The 12,741-nt window shown below is 48.4% G+C and overlaps 1 protein-coding gene across 1 annotated transcript in view; it reads right to left on the reverse strand.

Moving 5' to 3' along the window:
- LOC119437049 (uncharacterized) overlaps nucleotides 1–12,741 on the reverse strand; it is a 101,333-nt gene that overhangs the window by 47,835 nt on the left and 40,757 nt on the right. Inside the window, exon 4 of the mRNA XM_049660248.1 lies at nucleotides 11,710–11,948. Within this exon, the coding sequence (XP_049516205.1) occupies nucleotides 11,710–11,948 (239 nt within the window). The remainder of the gene's footprint in view (nucleotides 1–11,709; nucleotides 11,949–12,741) is intronic.

Here is a 12,741-nt window from a genome sequence, read left to right on the forward strand (position 1 = left end):
TTGCATGTATAGCGTGCGTTGGAAAATGTGGCCCGACTATTACTAACTAAATGAACAAGCGTGGTGTGAGCGCGCACAAACAAACATGAATAGATCACACTGAATGACTGCAGACAACGACTGTCAAAACGCTGGCAGCAAGCGCGTACGCCGCAGCGGCGAAGGTACGTGCGGTCTATCGCTTCAACGGAAACTGAGCGGCGAATGCACGGCGCATAAAGGTCAGAGACGTGGGGAGATAAGAGACGGTGCGGGGCGAGCGACGAGCGCGGTTGTTGCCAGAGTAGAAATGCGCCCCCCCTCCCCCCCCGCTCCCTCCGGTGCTCGCTTCCCGCTTCCTTGCTTGCGCGTGGAAGATTGAGTGCGTTTGCTCTGCGTGACAGCGTGCGTCCCCGCACGCTTCCGCTCGGGCATACGGCGCGCGGCGAAGATTTTATCTATAGGGAACCTCACGGCGACGCGACGGGAGAAATCCAGGTTGAAGTGTCCATATAATTGCTATCGCAATAAAAAAAAAAAAAAAAAAGAAAAAAACCGCCGTCATTCGGCTATGATAGCGCGGTCGACTCCTCGGCAATTTTGTAGCGATGCATTCCGCTCGATTCTATATGCCGCCCTTATCATCGACCGTTATCTGCCAGCTGATAGATAACGCAGGCGGAGCGCTGCTCTTATACCACTGACAAAGCGCAAAGAGTGGCACAGGAAAATACATCGCTACAAAATCGCGGTCCTGCTGCCAAAGGTTGAAGATTCGGTGCATGCATGAATTGTACTTTCGTCTATTTGTGGCGACAGCATAACAATGGTAGAGATACAGGCTGACCAGATCGTAGGCAAGCATACGTGCGCACAGGACCGCATTGACAAACTTCGGCTTTATTTTTGGACGATCCCTTTCCAGGATACTTTCATTTTCGCGACATTTCGCGCAACTAGCACTGGACATGCCGACGGATGATAGCGTTCCTGGCACACTAACCAAGTATGCCGACGCTGACGCTAGTGACGCGAAATCCCGCAAAAGTGAACGTATCCCCGAAAGTGGTCAACCGAGAATGTCTTTAGCCACTGGCAGAATAAATTGTTACTTTCTGGCGAATTTGGACATTTCCAGCTCCCAATTATCGGTCGCCGTTCGATTTATGAAGCCACTTTAGTCATGCGTGCTACACACGTCGGCGGGGCACTGCGGCCACACACGTAATGCGCAGGCGCTAATTTCGGCGCACTTCGGCGCAAAATCGTGTATTTTTATCAGAATGGCGCAGGAAATCTCGTATGGCGCAATCTGGCGCAGGAGTGGGAGCACTGCCATTGCCCTACCGATGATGGAAGCATCCTCACTGCCGTATCTCACACCCTGCACCAAAGCGCAACTTTGGTCGCCGACTCAGCTGAAGCTGTGCTGGGGTTAGACCTGGCCGGTGGATGTAACAGCAACAAGCCATTGCAGGAAATTCGACCTTAAAATGTTCGTACCAGTAGACCACATTGGCGAATGGGTGGGAGATCACATGAATGAGCTGGACGACGAATTGCTTGAAGCAGAGTTTGGGTCTGCGAATAACCAGCCAGCACCTACTGTGAATGCCGACCAAATTCGTGCATGCGCTTACTGGATGCAACAGCTTAAGCTTGCGTGTGGGCATAAAGCCAATAAAATGCCAAACTGATTTTGCACAGCTTGGCCCAAAGTGACAGGGTCAAGGAGTCAAGGCTGCGTGCACGGTATCTGCACCCCACGATGATCCACGACGCATGTCAGGGTTGCACGATAGGTGAATGCGAAACGCATCGAAACTTTCGGTCATCACAAAATTTCAAGTAAATTTTATTTTAGTGAGACACAACACTACACAAATGTCTGTAAACAATGTTTCCACTGTGCCGTAGTTCTAAACACAACATTAATTTTACTGTCATAATTCGTTTTTTTTTTTTACTGCTGGTTATTTGGACTGTACATGTCCCAAATATTGGTTGGCGGGGGGTTCAACCCCCCCCCCCCCCACTTACCCACCCTTTGTTCTCGTCGCTTCGCACTGACATAATTCAAGAAACTGGTGCTACTATCACAATTTCATTCCTGGGCGCTTCCGTTTGGGTTGTTAATTTACAGCGAATCATGTCTGCATATGGAAAAAACTGTCACTGTGTTCATCAAGGCTTTGACACTATGTGAGGTTTTGGGCGAGAATGTGGCGGCCGCATTCTGAAGCAACAAATGCGGCAGCCGCATTTTAGATGAAGGCGAAAATGCTCGAGGCCCGTTTATTTAGGTGCACGCTAAAGACCCCAGGTGGTCGAAATTTCCGGTATACATTTCCGCTGCTTCCCTTCAGGTGCCGGTTAGGCCGCGCTCGCGCAGGATCTTAGGCTACGTTCACACTTGGTCTCGAAGCTGGCCGAAGCAGCAAAATCTTGCAAAAATCCGCCTGCCTAGGTACCACTATAGGCAGAAAAACAGGCGGCGAGCCAAATCGGTCTGAGACCGATTTTTTCGCCATGGCGAAGCAGAAACGCGGCGGAAAGTCGGTCTGCTCGACCAGAAGCTACACTAGCATGTAAACATCCGGTCATAAAATTGAACATGGCACCAAAAGTGTAGGCCGCAATGCTGATTGACACGATCAAGAACCACCCCTTGCTCTACGACAAGAGTGGTACTAAAACGTACTGTCAGCAATACTCGTGATAGTATTCAACGTCGCGCGACTGCAGGTGCGGCAACGAAGCCTTGGCGTGTCCCAACTTCTAACACTTTAGCAAAGCCAGGCGAACCCACCACCGCCGTTTCCAAGGTGTCCGCGTCTTCCGTTTATTCATTGTCCATTTCTAGAAAACAAGTAGGTAGAAGTATAAAAGCCATTTCTTCTTCCACTTCCACGGCAGACAATAGTTAGGCAGATTCCTCGTTGGCGCTCCATAATTCTCCTCGCACGTGCACGATATGTTGCCGAACTCGCAGGGTGCTTTTCTCGTCGCGATGATAGATTGGGAGCGTAGGTCTCACGTATCGGCGAGCCCCAACACAAGGGCCAGCCCGGGTTTTAGCTGTGGTGTTCCCGCTGCCGCTTTGGTGTCCTGGAGGCGCCGACAATAATAAGAAATGATGAAATGTTATTACAACTTGTAAATAAAAGCTATTAAAGAAATATAATCACGCCTAGGCACCAACCTGTGACTCAGCGCTACCGCGCCCATTTGAGGAGAATTACGGAACGCCAACGAGGAATTTACCGAAGGTCGCAGATGACACGCGAAGTTGCGCAAAATGATCACTTTTGATGACGGGTGGGTCAATGAATGAACATACCGCTCAAAATAATGCGATAATGAGCGCTACCACGCCGACAAACGTAGGCAGACTAGATGGATGTGGATGAAAGCGGCAGCGGCGGCCGCGATGGTAGCAAAACAAATGTGAACAACTTGGACATGCGCGGAAAAGATTTTCCGGCTGCTTTGGCCTTTCCGCCCGCTTGCCGTTTACCAAGTGTGAACGTAGCCTTAGTCTGCATGCGAAACGTCTCTTGTTTGCGATTGCGCCCCTACGGAAGGCTTGTAGTTACTTTTGTGTTGTTGAATCCCAAACCAGCAATTACGGAAGGCTGGTAGTTGCTGTTGTGTTGTGGAATCCCAAACCAGCAATGTACACACGAAGGGGTTGATGCCAGCAGTGAAATTCCACCAACTCGCAACAGAATGCACGAAACAGACAGCCGACAAGCATGGATTACTGCTGTGTGCAGTACAGCGTAAGTAAACTCTTGTTGCAGGTGCTGACAGTTCTCGTTGGAGTTCGCGCGTCCTGAGAAATTGATTATGTGCACTATGCACTGAACAAGACCGGAGTTCATTCCTGCATCACTAGTACACCAATCAGTTGAGATTCTTTGAGGTACAAGGCTGCTTCCTGTTTGCACCGGCATAAGTGAAGCAGAAATGAGTTGCACGCACTACTTAAAATGCGTACACATGCCATATCTATGCTGTGCGGTGAAATATTCTGTACAATTCTGAACCTGTTGACGTAAAGGCAAATGACGGCTGCACGCTTGCACACAGCGGAAGACACAGCGGCCGATGCACTTGCCGCAGGAAATGCAACCCTCTCGCATGAGGGAGCAGGGCGACGAAAGCTTCGAAAAAAAAAAAAAAAAAAAACAGCATTACGCGTTTTTGCGCATATTTAAGTTTTCTAGCACAAAGACGCAGTGAACAAGCTATTGCTATGGGAGTAGGTATAGCCTGGTCACACGTGCATTTTCACGTGTATAGCCGTCCTTGACTTGTGAAACGCACTGCGCCCCGACGAGGACGACGCCATCTACGCTTAACAGAGATTAACAATTAATGATGTCTTCTCCGATTGGGCGGGTCGTCTCAATGATGCGTTATCGAAGACTGGTCCATTCAGTGGCGCGATGAGAGACCGTTGCTCCAAACGCCCACTGTACCTGTTGCACTTACTCTATTTTACTGAGCTTACTTTACTTTTTACCTAATTTCTTCACAATCACATGCACACGCGAGGGGGGGTCCCATGTCTTTGATATACATGTATAGAGTCTGTTTAAACTACCGATATTTATTATCGATCACGTGACGTAGAGGAAAGCCCCCCCCCCGTCGGGCCGGTGAACCCTTCCCGAAAAAAATTTCTGGCTACGGCCCTGACCCTACGTGTCTACAGAATGTGTCCAAACCATCTCAGGGCCCCTGTATTTATTATCGATCACGTGACATAGAGGAAAGCATACGCTTGCCCCCCCCCCTTCGGGCGGGTGAACCCTTCCCGAAAAAAATTTCTGGCTACGGCCCTGACCCTACGTGTCTACAGAATTTGTCCAAACCATCTCAGGGCCCCTTTAAAGGGTCGCTCAACAAGTCTGGCCATTTGAGCTGACAGACGCAGTGAATAAAATGTGCATCAATGATCGTATCTGCAAAGTATTACACCACTACGCGCTCCCACCAGAGCTGAAATTTCAAACCAAATGCAGTGCACTCTTCGTACGGGCGCCGAGCTCCCAGCCGGAGAGTCAACGTCAATCACACAAGTGCATCTCCATAAATTGCAGTGCTGTGACATCACTCACAGTGACACGACACCTCGAGAATTATTCAAGGCAACATCAGTTATTTGTTTGATCTGTTGCTTCAATAGAGAATTTAAAGTTTACAGAAATAAAACCTACAAACCGAAAGTCTGCTAGTCTGTTTTACTCCGTGCCGTAGGAAGCAGGACACACTTCCGTTTAGTCTGCTTGATCCCACTTCGTGCAGTCGCGCACGCAGAAAACGAAACTACCTGCCATTTTCCACCAGGTTCCAATGCACGATCGTGCTCTTTGATCCGCTTGCTTCCGGCTCAGTGCTCATGACTGTGGCACTGACTTATATCGCCAATCCGGTGTTCTTGTGCAGACCGCAGAAAATGAGACAAATGCAACAGCTCACGCATGAGATTATCTGCGGAAGTGTGCTTCGCAGCAAAAAAATTAGAGAGAGAAAAGGAATACGGGGACCGTGATAATGAAGGGAAGGAATTTCGCTTGCGGATGGGGGAAAGTGGAGAGAGTGTCTACGTTGGCAGGGAGACTTGCTTCCTGAATTCATGGGTTCATGGCACTTCAAATATTCCTATCTCTGCAATTAATGAAGTAACTTGAAAAATTGTAGTGGTAGAACACTCCTTAGAGGGCTCGTAACAACTTCCAGCATATACCCAAAATTTGCTATGCGGACTGGTGCATAGTTCAACGCACTCACTCATGAGTGCACTCACACTCACTCGCACTCATTTCAAAGGCGTGAGTGCGAGTGAGTGCCAGTGAGTGTGAGTGCAGGTGAGTGCGAGTGAGTGTAAGTGCAGGTGAGTGCGAGCGAGTGCCAGTGAGTGCGAGTGGAAGTGAGTGCCAGTGACTGTGAGTGGAAGCGAGTGCTTGTGAGTGCCAGTGACTGTGAGTGGAAGCGAGTGCGCATGAGTGCCAGTGAGTGTGAGTGGAAGTGAGTGCAGGTGAGTGTGAGTGAGTGCCAGTGAGCGCGAGTAGAGGTGAGTGCTTGTGAGTGTGAGTGGAGATGAGTGCGAACGTGACTGGGTGCTGTGTGAGTGGAGCTGAGTGTGAATGTGACTGAGTGCTGTGAGTCAGGGGCGTAGCCAGAAATTTTTTTAGGGGGGGGTTCACCGGCCCGACCGGGGGGGCAAGCTTCTGCTTTCCTCTACGTGACGTGATCGATAATGAATATCGGTAGTTTAAGCAGACTCTATACACGTATATCAAAGACATGGGGCAGCCCCCCCCCCCCCCCCCTCGCGTGTGCGTGTGACGAAATTAAGTAAAAAGTAAAGTAAGCTCAGTAAATACAGTACCTAAGTATGACACGTACAGTGGGCGTTTGGAGCAAGGGTCTCTCATCGCGCCACTGAATGGACCAGTCTTCGAAAACGCATCATTGAGACGACCCGTGCGATCGGAGAAGACATCTATAATTGTTAATTTCCGTTAAGCGTAGATGACGTCGTCCTCGTCGGGGCGAAGTGCGTTTCACAAGTCAAGGACGGCTATACGCATGAAAATGCACGTGTGACCAGGCTATACCTACTCCCATAGCAATAGCTTGTTCGCTGCATCTTTGCGCTAGAAAACTTAAATACGCGCAAAAACGCATACGGCTTTTTTTTTTTCGAAACTTTCGTTGCTCTGCTCCCTCATGCGAGAGGGTTGCATTTCCTGCGGCAAGTGCATGGGACGCTGTGTCTTCCACTGTGTGCGAGCGTGCAGCCGTCATTTGCCTTTACGTCAACAGATTCAGAATTCTACAGAATATTTCACCGCACAGCATAGATATGGCCTGTGTACGCATTTTAAGTAGTGCGTGCAACTCATTTCTGCTTCACTTGCGCCGGTGCAAACAGGAAGCGGCCTTGTACCTCACAGAATCTCGACTGATTGGTGTACTAACTAGTGATACAGGAATAAACTCCGGTCTTGTTCAGTGCATAGTGCACATAATCAATTTCTCAGGACACGTGAACTCCGACGAAACTGTCAGCGCCTGCAACAAGAGTTTACTTACGCTGTACTGCGCACAGCAGTAATCCATGCTTGTCGGCTGTCTGTTTCGTGTATTCTCTTGTGAGTCGGTGGAATTTCACTGCTGTCATCAACCCCTTCGTGCGTACATTTCTGGTTTGGGATTCCACAACAAAACAGCAACTACCAGCCTTCCGTAATTGCTGGTTTGGGATTCAACAACACAACAGTAATTACCAGCCTTCTGTAGGGGCGCAATCGCAAACAAGAGACGTTTCTCGCGCAGACTAAGATCCTGCGTGAGCACGGCCTAACCGGCACCTGAAGGGAAGTGGCGGAAATGTATACCGGAGATTTCGACCACCTGGGGCCATTAACGTGCACCTAAATCTAAGTAAACGGGCCTCGAGCGTTTTCGCCATCATATAAAATTCGGCTTCTGCATTTTGTTGCTTCATTTGTTGCGCATTTGTTGCTTCAGAATGCTGCCGCCACATTCTCACCAAAAACTTCACAGAGTGTCAAAGCCGTGACAAACACCGTGACAGTTTTTTCCATATGCAGACATGATTCGCTGTAAATTACCAACTCAAACGGAAGCGCCCAGGAATGAAATTGTGATAGTAGCACCGGTTTCATGAATTATGTCAGCGCGAAGCGACGAGAACAAAGGGTGGGTAAGTGGGGGGGGGGGGGGGTTGAACCCCCCCCCTGGCTACGCCCCTGCTGTCAGTGTAAACGTGGTGAGTGCTTCTGGGTGTATAGAGGTGAGTGTGAACGTGAGTATGAGTGGAGGTGAGTGTGAACATGAGTGAGTGCTTGTGAGTGAAAGTGAGTGTGAACGTGGTGAGTGCTTGAACGATAAGCAGAGGTGATATCGGTTCACCTTGCTTGTGGAAAAATGGAGGCACGTTGTGTGTACAAGCTCACTCGTGGTGATGACTTATGGCGCTAGCAGATTGTGCACGCCATGATAGAAACCACTCGCTAAGGTCGTAATAATCCAAGGTTCAGGCATGAGTGAGACAATGTATATTGAAATGAGTGGATATATTATATTGCGATATCAATTATATGGACACTCCAAGCGAACTTCTGCTGTGGTCATGGATGTCGTTGTGAGGTTCCGTATAAAATCCAAACACGGTAAAAGCGTCGCCGCGTGCCAAGCTCGCTTGAACGTTAGAGCGTTATCTGAATAAACTTTCCTGGGCATTCCCACCCGCTCACGTTCCTTCACGCTGCGTGTGTGAGTGCAAGCTTGCGAGGGTGAGCCGACACTTGCTGCTGAACCTTGCGCGCGGAAGGGCAAAGGCGGGGCGGAAGCACGCTGCTTCTGTCGCGCGTCAGGCACGGAGGGGCGGGGGGGCGCGTCTTGCTCCGGCGGCGGCCGCGTGGGTGTCCTATGTCGAAAGCGATCTGCGACGTGGAAAAAGTGCGCCCCCGCGCGGGCCTCCTCTTCAAAGCGATTTGCGACGTGAACAACGTTAAACTAGAGCCGGTAACTTCGTTTGCGCTGTGATTTCGACGTTTAGTTCGCTTTGAAGCGAGAGGCGGCACGAAGGTCAATTCGCTCGCGTCTATAGCCGCGCCTCTTCACTCCAGCGTTCTGACAGTAAGTTTCACGGTCATCGAGCGAGATGCGTTCATGTCTACCTGTGTGCACGTGACACCGTGCTTGTCTATTTAGTTAGTAGGCAAATGTTTACAAGTTTATACGGCCCATTAAACTACTATCCTTGCTTCGTATAGCTCTCTACTAATTTGCTATCGCAATCGAAGCTACGCCTTTCGGGCGAAACTGCGGCATTTTCTTTAATACGCCAGGGAATATGTAGGGCTGGAGCCCTGATGGCAGGCATATCCAAATCATGACCAGCAAATTTTGCCACGACTTCCACTGAGTGAAGACGCTTAATACTGTGCGATTTGCTACAGCTTCGCTGGTCATCCGCCTTCAGAGGGTGGAGTGGCTCCTCATTTTTTTCCTCCTTCCCTCTTAAACCTACACGTACAGGCTCCTTATATAAACAGGCAGAGCGGAAGAGGGGCGAGCCAAGTTAGCACAGAGGAACAGACAGGCATGCTAGCATACATGGAGAAAAAGCGAAGATGCAATGATAGATACCGCTTTGTTCTATCTTTTGTGTTTGTTTCGGCGTTAAGTGGTTGACCAAGTATACGGACAGTCAATCTCTCCCTCTATTTCCCGCTCTCTTGGCTCAATCCGTACAAAGGGGAGCTTAGCGAGCATGGGCGGCAAGCATGCACATGTCTAATGTCAACGATAGAGAGATGGACAGGGAGAGGTTGGGGCTGACGTCAATGTTTACGTCACCATGAATAAATTGAAATGAAAACTTTAGTCGTTCTAGTTTTGCTCTACTTTGCAGTGTTAATAAACCAGCTCTCTTTAATAATTCAGTCAATGAATCGGTTAACTTGTATTTATTAAAACAACTTCATTACCTTCCTCTGTACCCCTTCCATTCTTGCAATCAGTTCTTTTGTGTACGGTAACCAAACAATATTGGCGTGCTCCAGCACTGTTCGAACAAGCGTTTTGTAGGCCAGAAAATTTTATCTGGGGCCGCAAGACAAAGGTGTCTTCTCAGAAAGAAGAGTCGCTTTAGTGCTCAGCATGTACATTGATTTCCACTTTAGGTTATTTTGGCTTTCCCATCGGAGAGCATATGTTAAAGTGACACCTAAATATTTACGCATGTAAGTAAACTCGCATAACTGTTTCTTTCTTACTGTTAGCGTTAGAGATTTTTGGGCACTTAGAGTCATCTACCACTCCAGATACCAAGAAAAGGCAGAATTTTGTATATGGTGATTATCACTGTGATTAATTTCGCGGTACGAAATACAACAGTCAGCGAATAGACGGATGTTACCCTGTAATCGGGAAGGCAAATCTTTTATGTATATTAAAAATAAAACTGGGTCCAAAACACTTCCTTGACGCACTCCCAATGCAACGGGTGCTAAATTGGAAGCTTCGTTATGAATATACACGAATTGTGAGTGGCATAGATCGGCACAGTGACTCATGAGTGCGAGTGAGTGCCAGTGAGTGTGAGTGCAGGTGAGTGTGAGTGCAGGTGAGTGGAGGTGAGTGCAAGTGAGTGTCAGTGAATGTGAGTGGAAGTGAGTGCCAGTGAGTGTGAATGCAGGTGAGTGCGAGTGACTGCCAGCGAGTGTGAGTGCAGGTGAGTGCAAGTGTGAGTGCACGTGAGTGCGAGTGAGTGCCAGTGATTGTGAGTGCAGATGAGTGCGAGTGAGTGTGAGTGGAGGTGAGTGCGATTTAGTACAAGTGAGTGTGAGTGAAGGTGAGTGCGAGTGCGAGTCAGTGAGTGTGAGTGCAGGGGAGTGCGAGGACGAGTGAGTGCCTGTGAGTGGAGATGAGTGCGAGTGAGCGCCAGTGAGTGTGAGTGGAGGTGAGTGTGAACGTGAGTGAGTGCGGGGCCTGGAAAAATTATGGTGAGCAAGTGTGAGTGAGTATTCTCCCACACTGCCGACCTATGGCCTGGTGAGGGGCCCTTTAAGGTGTGATGCCTGCAATGCTCCTACCAGAGCTTGTCATTATGCCAGTGTTGCAAGATACTTTGTAGCTGCCAATGTGGTGTTTCTGCTGTGCATTATTACTTACTGCGCAAACAAATCAAACACAGAAAAAGAGAGACGTAACACGAGCACGAGTCTGCTGTGCAGCAGCAGCTACCTCGCCATACACAAGCTAGACGAGGTGGTCGAAATCTGAATGACGGTTGCCCTCACTGCTGTCAAGTGAAGAGATTCTCTGCAAGCCAGAATCACGGCTACTATAGACATAACATGCCACGAATGAAAACATTGCAGTGCTACAAGCAGTGACAAAGACATGATGACTCATAGATTTGCCACACTACTCGTGTCTTGCTGAATCGTTAGTCTGCCCTGAAGCATTCACAATTTCATTCCGTGCCCTTTTCAGTAGGGTGCTCCGGTTCTTCTGATATGCCGCCACAAACTGAGGTGAGCAAGTATAAAGCATTCACACTCGCTCACTCATACAAGTGAGCATTCACACCGTGCATCTAGAATGTATTCTAGACACATCGAATTTCCGTATTTCCAGAAAGGAAACACCGAAATACACCATGCTTTGAAAAAGTAAGTAAACGCTGAAAAATGCCTTCTGATTTTTCCTCAAAATTAAAGTGAATTCCAAAGCCTAAAGCCTAGCTTAAAAAGGACGATCTGCGAGTCTGCGTTTATGTGCACACATATCTGAAGATATTTCTGCATATTATAAAGAATATCCTTCAAAAGACCAAAGAAATGACTATAGTACAAGCTTTCTGTGAAAGAAATGAAGTTTCTGCCATTTGGCCAGTTATAGTTGCCAGTATCTCACAAAACACTTTCTGGTACAGAAAAATTAAATTATGGGGTGTGACATGCTGAAACTCCACGGTAGGTTATGAGGGACGCTGTAGTGGACGGCTCTGAATTGATCTGACCATATGGTGTTCTTCAATGTTCACCCAAAGCATGGTACACAAGCACTTTTGCATTCTGCCCCCATCAAAATGCAGCCTTCTGGTCTAAGTCAGCTACTGGCAGCTTGTAATAAAATGATGTCAAAAAAAAAAAGAGCAAGAATGCGAAGGCCACATACCAACAACCGGGCACGCAAGATGAGAGGGACAAGGACCTTCTCGGAGGTGAACTTTTCTCGGGAGTACATGTCCATGAAAACATCTACGAGCACCTTCAGGACTGCAGGATCCCAAGTGGAGATGGTTTGGTATGACGAGGTCAGGTAGCCACTGAAGACGTGCACCAGGTACATAAGGCAGATGTATGGTGAGCTCAAATTGTACACAATGGTCTGCTTGTTACCCCGGCCACGCAGAGCTGTGTAGGAGAGATCAATAATGAATGAATGGTTTCGGACACACCAAAAGCATGAAAAAATATCTTAGATGGTCCCGAAAGTATCTCTGAAACAAAGTTCCGCTCCAATGGAACATCTACATTTTTCGTGCTGTGAATGCATGTATACGCACACTACCTTTAAGAAAGAGAAAACACAAGCATTGGCTGCTTATGGTACCACCAACAGCTGACTAGGAAAAGCTTGACAGCTACTAGAGCCAGGAATAGGCATGCGGAAGAACTACAAATGCCAAGCCACGGCCACGGTCGAGAAAAGAAAGCTCTAAGCGGAATCTGTAGTTGCCGAGAGCATTCCTGAAGCTTACTGCAGTGGCCTCACACGTGACATCACACATCTCCTAAGCCATACACGTGTCCTCACACTGGTTTTTCGTAAATGGGATTGCATAGATAACCATGACAGGACACGCATCATCCTAAAGGGAACAGCAAAGCAGCCGACACTTGCACCGCAGAGTGCCTTGAGTGCTCATGCATACCATCGCCAATCTCGGCGTTATAAGGTGCTAGCATGCCTCGTGGCCGATGCTTGTGCAATATTACTAAAAATCCGGGAAGCTGTACAAATTTAAGTGAACACAACCACATAGTGGTAGTTTTGTGTATGCAATGCGTAAGAGCTGCTATGTCCGCGTTAACCAATGCATGTAAAATCCAAACATTCAGTGAGCAACAGGTCACTCCAATTAATATACAGGGTGTCCCAGCTATCACGCAGCACGATTTAAAAAAAGAGGAATGGCCTTACGCA

The sequence above is a fragment of the Dermacentor silvarum genome, chromosome 1 (assembly GCF_013339745.2).
Source record: "Dermacentor silvarum isolate Dsil-2018 chromosome 1, BIME_Dsil_1.4, whole genome shotgun sequence".
In the NCBI taxonomy this organism is placed as follows: Eukaryota; Metazoa; Arthropoda; class Arachnida; order Ixodida; family Ixodidae; genus Dermacentor; species Dermacentor silvarum.